Source organism: Antennarius striatus, chromosome 5 (assembly GCF_040054535.1).
Source record: "Antennarius striatus isolate MH-2024 chromosome 5, ASM4005453v1, whole genome shotgun sequence".
Taxonomy (NCBI): domain Eukaryota; kingdom Metazoa; phylum Chordata; class Actinopteri; order Lophiiformes; family Antennariidae; genus Antennarius; species Antennarius striatus.
Window position 1 is genome coordinate 15,591,006 of NC_090780.1, and position 14,425 is coordinate 15,605,430.

At 41.6% G+C, this 14,425-nt stretch overlaps 1 protein-coding gene across 2 annotated transcripts in view; it reads left to right on the top strand.

Annotated features, from left to right (window-relative positions):
- cpne5b (copine Vb) overlaps nucleotides 1–14,425 on the top strand; it is a 140,459-nt gene that overhangs the window by 87,201 nt on the left and 38,833 nt on the right. For both annotated transcript variants that reach the window (XM_068315336.1, XM_068315335.1), the window contains one exon: nucleotides 13,750–13,853. In XM_068315336.1, the coding sequence (XP_068171437.1) occupies nucleotides 13,750–13,853 (104 nt within the window). The remainder of the gene's footprint in view (nucleotides 1–13,749; nucleotides 13,854–14,425) is intronic.

Here is a 14,425-nt window from a genome sequence, read left to right on the forward strand (position 1 = left end):
TTAGAAGACCTGCACAATAAAAACTGATCAAAGTCAGTTGCCGTGGGATGAGTAAGCTCCTCCATCTTCTCAGTAGGCCTTTGATAAGCCTCACTGAGGTCACACCCACAGCAGCGCACAGAGCAGCAGTGTCTTCAAAGATGGGTCCACAAAACTCAACCACAAGCCCAAGGGTGGATATTTTGGATGCGATGAACTTGTGTTTTCCACTGCTGCAGGAGCAGCACAATGAACTTGAGAGTTCCAAAACATTCTGAATTAAATGTACATTATCTTTGATTAGCCTACCCGGTACACAGGAAGTCTGGTCCACATGAACTACCTGTTCCATCACTCTTCTTTGCTTGTTGGCCAAGACCTTGGAGAGGAGCTTGTAGTCTGTGCAGAGGACAGACACCGGCTGCCAGATCCTCATGTTCTGCAAGTCTCCTTTTTTCGGCAGGAGTGCAAGAACCACCCTCCTACAGCTCAGGGGCAGCCGATTTGTCTTTAGGCTTTCCCTGAGCATGGAGAGCCACTTTCAGTGTCCCACACTCAGACACTTGTTGTCAATTATTCACTTCTGCTGGAACTTTCCAATCAACACAACGGTGTCAGCAAGCTCTCCACCCTGGAGCCGACTTCAGCAGCCCCGTGAACCGCCTCCAGACATACAACCCGAGCCTCCAGTAGGATGGTGGGCATTCGCACCCCCGTTCCCAGCCCCCAGCAGCCCGGCAGGCATTCGCAACATCCAGCAAGGCCTCCACACACACAACTGGGGCCAACAGCGAGCCAAACGGCCTCTGCTGCACTGCGCACATCCTCCACATCCGCGGCCGGCTCATATGACTTGTAAGTCATTTCTCTTTTCATGATCTTAATTTTTAGTGATATATTCTAAAGTGTGATCAATTTACTGGTTAAATTTGTTTATCTTTATCCATAGTAAAATGGCTAATAGGAGGCCAGCTCCACTCTCTGTGGACCATGTCCTGCAAATGTTCCAGGATGTATGGAATGACGAGCCAGACGTCATTGACTCAGATTCTGACGTCTCAGATATGAAAGAACCCGCCTATTGTCCCCCCACGGAATAAGGGCTGTCAGAACCACACGAGTCCCCTGAAGAGGCCGTGGAGCCACAAGGGGGCAGAGTTACAGGCTGCAACCCCGTGTCACAGTTTTCAACGTATTCGGCCAGGACCTGTACCTGGTATTAGGACTGTCTCCCCAATAGATGCATGGAAGGGATTCATGTCTGATGATATAATAGAAGAGGTGCTGACATGCACAAACAAGGAGGGAGAAAGAGCAGTCTCAGACACGGGGAGAGAGTGGAGAAATGTAACCAAAGATGAGCTAGTGGCCTTCACTGGATTGACCATTCTTGCAGGAAGCGAAAAGAACTGGGATGTGCTGGTACGTACACCTTTCGGGAGTCCTCTGCACAACCCATTGTACAAGGCCACTATGTTTTCGAAGATTTGAAGACATTGGCCGATTCTTATGCCTTGATGATAAGCGTACCAGGGCAAACTGACTGCAATAGATCACCTGGAACCCTTTCGCCACATATGGGACTTGTTCCTGATCAACTGCCGGTACAAATTCATCCTCAGTGATTGCGTGACAGTGGATGAACAACTTGTACCTTTCAGAGGGAGGACCCAGCTTCTGCAGTACATGCCGAGCAAGCTCACCAAGTATGGCGTAAAGATCTTCTGGGTTCCTGATGCACGTAGCCCATATGTCCTTTTCAGGACAAACTTCCCCTTCTTTAGCTTCTCCTCAACCTGTTCCCTGCTCTCACTGCAGATCACAATGTCATCTGCAAACATCATAGTCCATGGAGATTCCTGTCTAACCACGTCTGTCAGCCTGTCCATCACCATAGCGAACAAGAAAGGGCTCAGAGCTTATCCCTGATGCAGTCCCACCTCCACCTTGAACTCCTCTGTCACACCTACAGCACACCTCATCACTGTCTTACAGTCCTCATACATGTCCTGCACCACTCTAACATACTTCTCTGCCACTCCAGACTTCCTCATACAATACCACAGTTCCTCTCTGGGCACCCTGTCATAAACTTTCTCCTGATCTACAAAAACACAATGCAGCTCCCTCTGGCCTTCTCTGTACTTCTCTATCAACATCCTCAAAGCAAACTACTGCATCTGTAGCACTCTTTTTTGGCTGGAAACCATACTGCTGTTCACAAATGCTTATTTCTGCCCTTAGTCTAGCTTCAACTACTCTTTCCCATAACTTCATTGCTCATCAGCGTTAGTCCTCTGTAATTTCCACAACTCTGCACATCTCCCTTGTTCTTAAAAATGGACACCAGCACACTTCTCCTCCATTCCTCAGGCATCTTCTCACTATCTAAGATCCTGTTGAACAACCCAGTCAGAAACTATACTGCCACCTCTCCTAGACACATCCATACTTCTACAGGTTTATCATCAGGACTGACTGCCTTTCCACTCTTCATCCTCTTCAATGCCCTCCTCACTTCATCCTGACTAAACTTTGCTACTTCCTGGTCCACAAAAGTCACCTCCTGTAGTCTTTGTTCTCTCATTTTCCTCGTTCATCAACTCTTCAAAGTACTCTTTCCATCGTCCCATCACATTACTGGCATCTGTCAATGACTTCCATCCCTATCCTTAATCACCCTAACCTGCTGCACGTCCTTCCCACCTCTGTCTGTCTGTCTTGCCAACCTGTATAGATCAGTCTCTCCCTACTTACTGTCCAACCTAGCATACAAGTCATCATAAGCCCCTTGTTTGGCCACCTCTGCTTTCACCTTACGCTGCATCTCCCTGTACTCCTGTCTACTCTCCTCTCTCTGTATAAACTCCTGTACCTCCTCATTCCACCACCAAGTCTCCTTGTCTACTTTCCTTCCAGATGACACACCAAGTACTCTCCTACCTGTCTCCCTGATCACATTAGCTGTAGTTGTCCAGTCATCTGGAAGCACCTCTTGGCAACCCAGAGCCTGTCTTAACTCCTACCTAAAAGTCATGCAACACTCTTCCTTTTTTAGCTTCCACCATTTCGTCCTCTGCTCTGTCTTTGTCCTCTTCATCTTCCTCACCGCCAGAGTCATCCTACACACCACTATCCTATGCTACACTCTCACCTACCTCTACTTTGCAGTCACTGAATTCCTTCAAATTACACCGTCTACACAAGATGTAGTCTACCTGTGTGCTCCTACCTCCACTCTTATAGGTCACCATATGTTCCTGCCTCTTCTGGAAGAAAGTATTCACTACAGCCAATTCCATCCTTTTTGCAGTCAACCACCATCTCTCCTTCAGCATTCCTCTCCTGGATACCAAACCTGCCCATCACCTCCTCATCACCTGTTTCCTGAACCAACATGTCCATTGAAGGACATACCTCCAGGACATTCCTAACAAACTCCTCCTTCAAGAAAACTCCAACTCCATTTCTCTTCCTATCTGAAGAGGAAAATGAAAGAGAACTAAGGAAAATGAAAGAGAACAAAGACTAAAAGAGGTGGCTGTCGTGGACCAGGAAGTAGCAAAGATTAGTCAGGATGATGGAGGGCAATGAAGAGGATTAAGATTGGAAAGGCAATCGGTCCTGATGATGTACTATGGAGGTATGGAAGTGTCCCGGAGAAGTGGCAATTGAGTTTCTGACTGGGTTGTTCAACAGGATCTTGGATAGTGATAAGATGCCAGACGAATGGAGAAGAAGTGTGCTGGTGTCCATTTTTAAGAACAAGGGAGATGTGCAGAGTTGTGGAAATTACAGAGGACTAAAGCTGATGAGCCATACAATGAAGTTATGGGAAAGAGTAGTTGAAGCTAGACTAAGGGCAGAAATAAGCATATGTGAGCAATGGAGAGGATCAGGACAAATTTTGTTTGGACTTGGATGAAAGAGAAAGCTTATGGCAGGGTGCCCAGAGAGGAACTGCGGTATCGTATGAGGAAGTCTGGAGTGGCATAGAAGTATGTTAGAGCGGTGGAGGACATGTATGAGGACTGTAAGACAGTGGTGAGGTGTGCTGTAGGTGTGACAGAGGAGTTCAAGGTGGAGGTGGGACTGCATCAGGAATCAGCTCTGAGCCCCTTCTTGTTCGCTATGGTGATGGGCAGGCTGACAGACGAGGTTAGACAGGAATCTCCATGGACTATGATGTTTGCAGATGACATTGTGATCTGTAGTGAGAGCAGGGAACAGGTGGAGGAAAAGCTAAAGAGGTGGAGCTTTGTTCTGGAAAGGAGAGGAATGAAGGTTAGCCACAGTAAGACAGGGTACATGTGTGTGAATGAAAGGGACCCAAGTGGAAGAGTGAGGTTACAGGGAGAAGAGATCAAGAAGGTGGAGGATTTTAACTACGTGGGGTCCACAATCTAGAGCAATGGAGAGTGTGGAAAAGACATGAAGAAGCATGTACAGGCAGGATGGAACGGGTGGAGAAAAGTGTCTTGTGTGATGTCTGATAGAAGAGTTTCAGTTAAAATGAAATGAAAGGTGTACAAAACTGTGGTGAGACCAGCGATATTGTTTGGTCTAGCTCAGGGGTCTGCAACCTGCGGCTCTGGAGCCGCATGCGGCTCTTTAGGTCCTCCCTTACGGCTCCCTGGAGATTAATCACAAAATGAATAAAATTATACTTAACAGAAAAAAATAGATATTCTAATTATGGCTAAAAATATTTAAAAAACAAAACTTATTGTTGTAAATTTCCTATGCTTTATTACGTTGTCATTATCGTGTTGTTTAAAGTAGTAGTTAGGCTCCTTTTAGGACAGCTCAAATGCACTGTGGGGTCCTAGGCAGTTGTTGCCCTGGCTTTAGAAAACAGTGGTGATTGGTTGGCAGCACAGTGGGTGGGTGGTGAGTGATGTGACATGAGTCCTGACCAATCGGGTGAGACTCCCGGTATCTCTGGCCACCTGAGGGCGGGTCTTGCCGTCAGCCTCGGCACTACCACTCTGTCCTGGAGGACTGCCGGACTGTGTCAGGTTGAGAGAGAGAGAGTCACAAGGATTCCACATTCTATTTAATAAAGGACAGCCGTGCTGCGGCCATTCAGTGGTGGGTGGAGGAGGTCAGTTGCTTGTCGGTACAGACACATGTGCATATATATGAGTTCATACAGATTAGACGGGAATTGAAAGTCACGCTAGCCAAGCTAATCGTGCTAGCCAGTTGCCAGAAATCAACTGTTCCCTGTGTGGTGCCTGCTCTCTGACTGGAGTTACCACTGTGGATAAGGTGGTTCCAACATAAACAGTCCCCCCGACGATATGTCCAATAGGTGGTGATTACATCAAGGACTCCTTAAAATAATGAAAAAAAAACAATACAGAAAGTTATACATGCTTCTCTCTGCAAAGACAGTGAAGGAAAGAAGACGCAATATCACCAGTCAGCAAATCTAGGACATTAATTCAACTCCAGCATTATCAATTAAACGTGATGAGTCGTGTGATGTGATCGATATCGAACAGACAGCGCTGTTGTGTGTAGGTATGTAAACTCCAATGAGCCGCAAGTTATAGTTAATAGCACTGCTTTTTTAGTACACGTACCTAAACATGCTCCATTAAAGTCTCCAGGAGCGGAAACACTGTTTGTCATTGGAGCTGAAGCTGACTGTATTCATCAGGGATGAACAGCGAGGCTTCTGTCCCCCTCCCTGAAAGAGTCCAGAGACGTTCATCACCATCACACACTGAAGGGGGGGGATTACTGTATTTAGGAGCGATCGTTGATATGTGAGCTGCCTTTGGGTGCAGATTTAACAAGTTCATCAATGCAACAAAACATAATACAGTAATATAGTAATGGAAGGTAAAGCACCAAATATGGTACAACAGAGTAGTCACATGTTGCGTAATTCCAGGATGCACTGCATGGAAAATAATGAATCTCATTATGCATTAACTATGACTAGTTAATCAATTTGATAGTAGGCTAATATAGCTAATATAGACACTTAGAGCTTGTGTTGCCTTCATATAAAGCTTATAATTTTTTGCGGCTCCCGACAGGTTTGATTTTAGTTTTTTTGGTTCGATTTAGCTCTTTGAATGTTTAAGGTTGACCCCTGGTCTAGAGACAGTGTCACTGAGGAAAAGACAGGAGACAGAGCTGGAGGTAGTAGAGATGAAGATGCTGGGTTTCTCTTTGGGAGTGACCAGGATTGATAGGATCAGGAATGAGTAAATCAGAGGGACAGCACATGTTAGAGGTTTTGGAGATAACGTAGCTAAAGTCAGAGAGGCCAGACTGAGATGGTATGGACATGTACAGAGGAGAGATAGTGAATATATTGGTAGAAGGATGCTGAGTTTTGAACTGCCAGGCAGGAGGCCTAGAGGAAGACCAAAGAGGAGGTTTATGGATGTAGTGAAAGAGGACATGAAGGTAGTTGGTGTGAGAGAAGAAGATGCAGAAGACAGGTTAGATGGACGCAACTGTTTTACTGTGGAGACCCCTGAAGTGACAAGCCGAAAGGAGAGGAAGAAGACTGTTGTCAGTTCAAGCTGCTATAATCAATATTTTTAAACTGACATATATCATGACCCTCTGTTTGTAACGAAGGATGCTTGATAAACCTACAGATAAATAGTGCCCAAACCTGCACTTTGGGTCCATGCTACAGAGCTATGTAGTGATTTTCAGCTCAATTCAGTCTTTGGCCTATGAGGAAATGTTAATACTGACCATGCTACCTCTATACTATATCACCAGATGTTTCAAATTTACCTCTTGTACTTCTCCCCCAAACATCGTAAAATTACGCATAATTTCAAAATTTGTGTTTTTTTTTTTATTTAACAGCATTTAAAGGGCCAATCAACCAAGCAAAACTTATTTATGAACTTACAGTATTTATTTTTGTTATTTGAGTTATTTATGCCTCAAATAGACATTATAAAACATTTTGACAGAGATAATAATTACTTAGTTTCTTTTGTAATGTTTCTGGTAAGGTGCCTTTTTTTAATTGTCATGTACTGTATGTATACTAATATGACAGTTTTATAGGTAACTATAACAATATTGACTCCATCCCAAATGTGTATGATAATACAGTGTATGTTAAGACTTTATATTAACATGACATAGCTTGTTTCGTTTCACTTATGTGCTATTTATATGATATACAGTATATTCATATATAACAAATTATACAAACTGCAAGGTTTTAAAGGGGGAGTTTATTATGTTATCTTTACTACAATGGGTTTAAGTTTTTCTTGCAAAGAAAGAATAGCTAAAATAAATTGAACCCCCTCAACTGCTATTGTCATACTTTTAACAAGAACTGAATGGAAACCTTAAATATTTTGTACCAATAGTTTTTCAGTACAAGGATAAAATAAAGTCGTAACATCACGAGACTGTGACAGAAGTAACACTACACCACACTGCTGTTTTCCTTTTTCTTACATTATTATATTTTGTCCTTCCTTGAAAACTGTTGTCTTGTTGGAACAGAAAAGGGCAAAATACAATACTTACCAAAAAGACTTCAAGACAACTCCCGAGACAAACCCAACAAGGACATGAATGAATGAGGTGATAAACTACAATTTAAAATAGCGCATGCTTCATTGACTTTTACAGATGACGTGTGGCAACATTTCAGTTTTGCCACTTGAATAAATTACAGCGGTGAAAAAGAAACTGACAAACAAAATCTATTTGCTATTTGCTACAATACATCAAACATGAAAAGTCATTTGGCACATCACCACCCAGAAAAGACCTGAGCACAACAAAAATGTACTGCAAGGGAAAAGGACACTGAGTCTCAATTAATCAATGCATTCAGCAACAGATGAAGGAACTTTGTGAGATTCTTGCATACACTTTATACTTGCTATTTATGTAACATATCACCATCACAATTTGATTATTAAGCCCTAAAGGATTACAATTTTAGTTATTTATTACCATAACATCTGAGGCTGATAAAACATCTGCAACAGAATGTATCAGCTGTGCAGTGTGGGAGTGGAGTAACATGGTTTTGCCCGGAGCAGTTCTCTATGTTCCCTCTTGGTTTGGCATAAAGATTCATCAAGTAATCAAGCTGATTTAAACCCAGGAGGATTCTCATTTCACCTCATTTGCACACATTTACACATTAAACTGTTGTGCAGACCATGTTTATAGTCAATTGGAATGAACAGCATGGTAGACATGTCTGTCTGAACGTGAGAAGACTCACAGTTTTTCTACTCTTTTTTTACCCTCTGATTATGTCATTAAATGTTAAAATTTTGATAGGAACAGCTGCTTCACTTCACACAAAAGATCCATCATGTCTGTTCAATTCCCTTTATATTTGTTGTTTCTCTACCACATCTACATTTAACTCACTGTTGTGCGATAAATCATAAAAACCATTTCCGTAGGTGCAAACACGTGGAATAAAAAAAATCAAATACGGAAAATACAAAACCTGAAGAAGCCTAGATTCGAGCAATTAGAAATGGCTTTCAGCAGGTAGTAGAAATTAATGCTCCTCCATTCCAGTTGCATACAGTGGTTGAAAAGTCTTATTAAATTCCTGTCTATAAACCAGTTAGGCTACATAAATCACACACTTCTCACATTTCTTAACCACTGGATTGAAACCTTTAAATTCACATCTGAAATCACACGTGTAAAACACTGCACCAAATAACTGAAGATCACAAAAAACACACAAAGCGGCCATATGAACAGCAGTGAGCCATTTTTCTTTTGCTATCGTATTAAGTCCAACATCCCTATCTCTTCTCCTATCCTCCCAAACCCATCACTTGGCATTTAATTGAGTCTCTCCCCACCCCACCCCACTCCCACAAACAGACACCACCCCCATTTATTACTCTCCTTTTAGCCATTTTCCAGATTTAACCCCAAGAGACAAACACTGGCTGACTTCAAACCTGGAAATAATGTAAATGCACTTGTTTCGGTGTTGTAGTCTTTTACTATCTGTATGTGGAACACACATGCAGGCACACACACACACACACACACACGCACAGAGGTCATCTCTCCTGACAGAAACATTCCTTCATTATGCCTTTGAGTGTGTGAATGTGTCCTCTCCCTGCTCTTAAATTATTTATACTCTGATTTTCTCTATATTGGCAAATGGCTGTTGATCACAAACTTTTGCAGGATCGTGTAATCGTGCTACAGAACCTTAATGAGGAAGAAGCAAATGCATATTTAATATTCTCTACACATTCCATCACCTCAAATGCATTTATGTGCCTATAACAGCTGCATGGATTTCCTGGTGTGTCCTCAAAGACTGAAGCCTGCCTATGGTTTGAGAGTAATGTCTAAATGCTGGGGGTTTTCTCGAGAGGAAACTTGCAAATTCATATATTTGTAGCTAATATGGTTTGATAGGGGTGCATGGTAGCCCAGTGGATACCACTATTGCCTCATAGCAAGAAGGTTCCTGATTTGATTTATGTCTGTGTAGTTTGCATGTAAACTCAGTGCATGGGTTCTCTCTGGGTTCTCCGTCTTCCTCCCACCTTCACAAACATGCAGCTTAGGTGAACTGGTCACATCAAAACTCTCTGTAGGTATCAGTGTGAGCACGAGTGGTTGTTTGCCTTTCACATGGTCCCATAATGAGCTGGCATCTCACCTCGGGTGTTTCCTGCCTTTTGCCTGTGGCTAGCTGACTTCAGCAGACCAGTGACCCACAAGGTGAATCAGTGGCTAAAGATGAGATGATGGCAAATGGCTCATCTGCACAATGTTTTGATAGAGAGAAGACAGATTCACGGTATTGGTACTCTGGTTGCTTTAAAATGTTTTGGCCAATAGCATTGCTTTAGTTGGATCAGCCTCATGGAAAATTAAATGCCACCTAATTTCTTAACCCTGGAGGCCTCTAGTTCTAGCATTTGGAAGTGTTCATTAGCAGTAGTTTAGGAGTTAAGAACTGAATACTGAATAGTTGTTTGTATATTTCTTGTATATTTTTCCGTCTTGTTGTCATGTTGGCAAACAAATTCTGTTAAAAAACAACAAATAATGCAGACAGATGATGCCAGTGATTCTTCTTCTTTGGCTAGGGCAGACATCAATGTTATTAAGGTTCCAAAACTAGTCTCCATTCATTATCTCTTAATTCTTTTTTACCAGATGATGGTAGACATCAAAGCAGTGATGTATTGTAATTTTCAGTGTTAGTGTGTTCTTCTGTTCGTGTGTTCATCTGTTCATCTGTTTGTTAGTCCACCAAATATCTTCACAACCGTTGCAGATGGAAAAATGAAACAAAAAGCACATTACTCGGGCTGCAAAGGGGATGAAGATGAGATGGTGACCTTGAGCTTGAGAAAACTAGATCAAGGTCAAATTTCAACTTTTGTACACTCAGGAACCGGATAAGATAGAAAGACAAAGGAGAGGGCCAGTGTGAGTAAGACCATAGATCAAAGCTAATGAATTGATCTATGAAAATAGGTCATGGTAAAATTTTGGAATCAGGGGTGTCGCAGGATGTTGCAGTCTGTGACTGCCTTGTTTAGGTGTTGAAATTGCACTGGCTAAAAACATGAAAGCAGATTTGATCTCTTTCATAATAAGAAGAAATGTGTTAAACGTGTGGATGATGACACACAGGCTTATTTAAATGTACAGTATACCTCTTGGTGAATTTCACAAGCAGAAGATGCCTGTTACAGCCCAGGCACCAGTGGTCCTCTGGCCCTAATGAATCATTAATTATAAGCACTGTTGATTTCCCTCCATGTTGTTGACGTGAAAAATATTCTGGTATTACGTCTGCCATCAGTCAGCCTGGTGAAGAGAGTTTGGCAGCAGCTGTCCCCTCAGCTCCCCCAATGCTGCTGCTACTGACAGATGGCTCTTTCCATGGAAAGAGACACTGAATGCAGGTCAGTCAGTGTGGATTCAACACCCCATGACAACTTTAGCAACAAGACTCAATCATATTGCACAAAAAATATGTTGGTTTCTGTGACATTAGAATGTTTTTCATGTATATGACCTAAAAGCGATGTGTACACTGTTCTTGTGTTTGTCAAAAATGGCTACACCAAATTAACTTTTTGTGTTCTCTACTTTAAGGCTACATTCAGACCAAATCCAGAATTGCATTGAAAACCCCAGTCAAGTCATGTATTCTTATTGTGGGTTGTCTATTTGGGCTGCAAGAGCAACTGGTTTATTTATTCAAGTACCTAACACGTTGCTTGTGACTCAGGTTTGCTGCTGGTTTGGTTTTAGGAGATAAAAGGGGAAGAAGTAATCTATGGAAAAGTTGCTGTTCCCAGGCTGGAAACACGGAGCTATCCCGATGAATATTTATAGACTAAATATATGATTCTAATCTCCCAATTGTGTGCACAACCCTGAGCTAAACACAGCTCCGGACAAGGTCTAAATACAGTCTAAATCGGACTTACTTAGTAGCAACATCAATACTTTGGAATAAGCAGGTCAGTTAGCAGCTATTGCAATACAATGTGCTAACAGTAACTGAGGAATAAAATTACTCGGAAAACAAATGGATTACAAATGGATTTTTGTAAGTTGATCCAAAGGAATTATCTGTGTTTTTTTAAGGGATCCTTTACCATAGAAGGATGCAGCTTAACTGGATGTCACAGTTGTTTCTTTAGTCACTTTCATGAGTTGCAGGTACAAACATTGCCACAATGTGTATTTTTGTGCCGCAATTCAATGCATCTCAAACACAGTTTCAACAGCTTTGTGTCAGTGTGTACACACCATAGGCGCAACAATCCGCGGGAGAATTTAAAGGAGTGTTTGTCTCAGAATAAAACAGATTGAGAAAATGATTTGTCTTTGTAGGGGGGTTGTGTGAAATGGCAGACGTGATGTGTGTGTCCTCGGGGTGAAGGTAGGAGCACAGATAAAGTTGAGTTGTTGGAGTGGATGTGTTCATGAGTGTGCGCTAAACTGTGTGGGGTAAAGACACAGAGAGGACACTGTGGCAATACATAGGGATTAAAATAGGCATCAGTCCAGAAATGCTCTCACTTGCAGTCTGTCACACTTACGTTGCACACATTCTTAAACCGATTTGCCACTCGGCATAGGGCCAGACATGGTGCAGACTACAGCATTAAAAAACTATTAAGTTATCATTAGTGGCACCATGGCTGGCCAGTATAAGTCCTCAGGCTTTGACAATCTAAGGTTATAGCATCTGAGCACACCGTAATGAACCCAGTATGTTGCAGAGATTAGCTACAGCCCATATGCCAGAGATAAGGCAGGCCTCTTCTCTACCACCACACAAGGAGAGGAGAGAATTGAGAGGGCTAATAGGAAACAAGTAGCTCAGGTTTCAGCAAATTATTTATATTTGAGCTTCGTAAAGACACTACATTTCAGGATAAACAGCTAGTGGAGGAAACGCACTATCAGGATTATTTTTTCGAGAGGGTGTAGATTTGGCTCGAAGTGAGAATTTATCTTCCAGTGTTGTCCTGCTGGTCTTTGATTTATTTAAACAAAGTTTAACACTCTAATGGTATTTGTTGGTTCATGTTTTGGATACACGGAAGGCACCTTTAGTTATTTTTACATTACTGTACACCACAAAGGATTGTGCTAATGACTTAATTATTGCCAAACTTGTTATAATGGAAATGCAAATTAAACTGTGGTTCTAGTCATTATACTGTATATTGAAAAAGCTTTTTGATCTTTAATATATAATTTTTGTTGTGTCCAAGCAATATATTTTAGTCTATTATACTGTAGGTCATCACAGTTTTTCAGAAATACCATAAAAAACTATGATGATCCACCAAATTTCAACATCCTATCAATGTGAAAAGGTTGAAAACACTACGTGTACCATATTTTCCAGACTCTAAGTCACACTTTTTTCATGGTTTGACTGGTCCTGCAACTTATATTCTGGAAAACATGGTATTTGATTATACCCAAATCTATAACCAAATAATCCGATCCAATGCATAAGAAACAGACAACCATAAAGCGGAATCCAGATTGTAAGAACCAGTTTGTCTCAGGTCCTTTGAAAAAAAATGTGTGAAGCCATTTGTGACCCAAGGGAGCTTGTGTGACAACCTCATGTGATGTCGCTTGAGTTAGTGTCACTTTGAAAATATCACTATGAGCATAACGCCCTGATTTCCTGACTGGACAGCTGTGCTTGATGTAGAGAAAGAAATAATGTCATAAAAATGAAGATATTTTAAAACTTGTCCATCATCAGTCCAACTGATTTACAGGAACCTGATGGAGAAATACTTTCACTTTTGCCCTTTTGCATTTTTCGGGAGAGTGACCTGAATTATGTAAAGCAGTCCCTTAATTAAAGTCTACTGGTCAACTTATGACTTGCGCTATCGTTGGTTTTAGTGAGGTTTGTAATGCGAAAAATGTGAATTATTCCCAAGATTTTCTGTTGTAATTTAAGAATATTCTTAGTACTATAGTTTGTTTGTTTTTATATGATTAATGCTCTTTGGGGAAGCCATTAAAATAAGAAACACCTTGGAAAGAAATGTCAATAAGAAAATACAGATATGCATAGATATAGGATAAACGTACACAGTATTCATGCAGAATTCATCATCTTACTGAGTGATGAAGAAGATCACATTATGAAGGTACAAGAGAAGAACAGCAAAATAGGCCACATAAATAAAACATTCCTCCCAACCAACTGCATATAGCATCACAATCCTGTCCTTACATCTCCATGTCCCACTGCAGGACAGCGCCACCATGCAGTTCTGTGCCAACAAGCTGGACAAGAAGGACTTCTTTGGCAAGTCAGACCCTTTCATGGTTTTCTACAGAAGCAACGAGGATGGAACGTAAGTCCTTGGTGGGAGGCGTATTGTAGATCTCCCACAATTGAATAACGCTATCACAAGTCGCTCTTAGAATGACAGTTGCTGAATTATTCATTCCGAAAGCTCTCAACATCTAGAGTGAGACAACATTGCCAAATATTAGGTTGGAGCCTGGAAATTCAGATTGAGACAAGAAAAAAATTCAGTTTTAAAGTATAATATCAGAAAGGTCAGAGAAATATAATGAAGCAAATCACATAGAAATCTCTAGAAAAAAAAAAAAAAAGGCAAAAGCGGAGTTAGATAAAGCACAGGAGAATATATGTACAGTATGTGAGGAGAGGAGCTGTAGTTACTGAAGCAGGCACAACACAAGAGGCTCAATAACAGGCAAGCATTCTGGTTGGTAACAAAACACAACTCCCCTGACCATGCCTTATACACAAATGACTCCAGAAGAGCAAATATGAAGGAGAAACAATTACTTTAGGGAGCATAAAAGCAAGAAAACAACAACAAAAACCTTTCTGCATTTTCCACCAATAAGAAAAACATTGTAAGTTTCTGAGATATTTTACAGAGGGAAGCGTAAC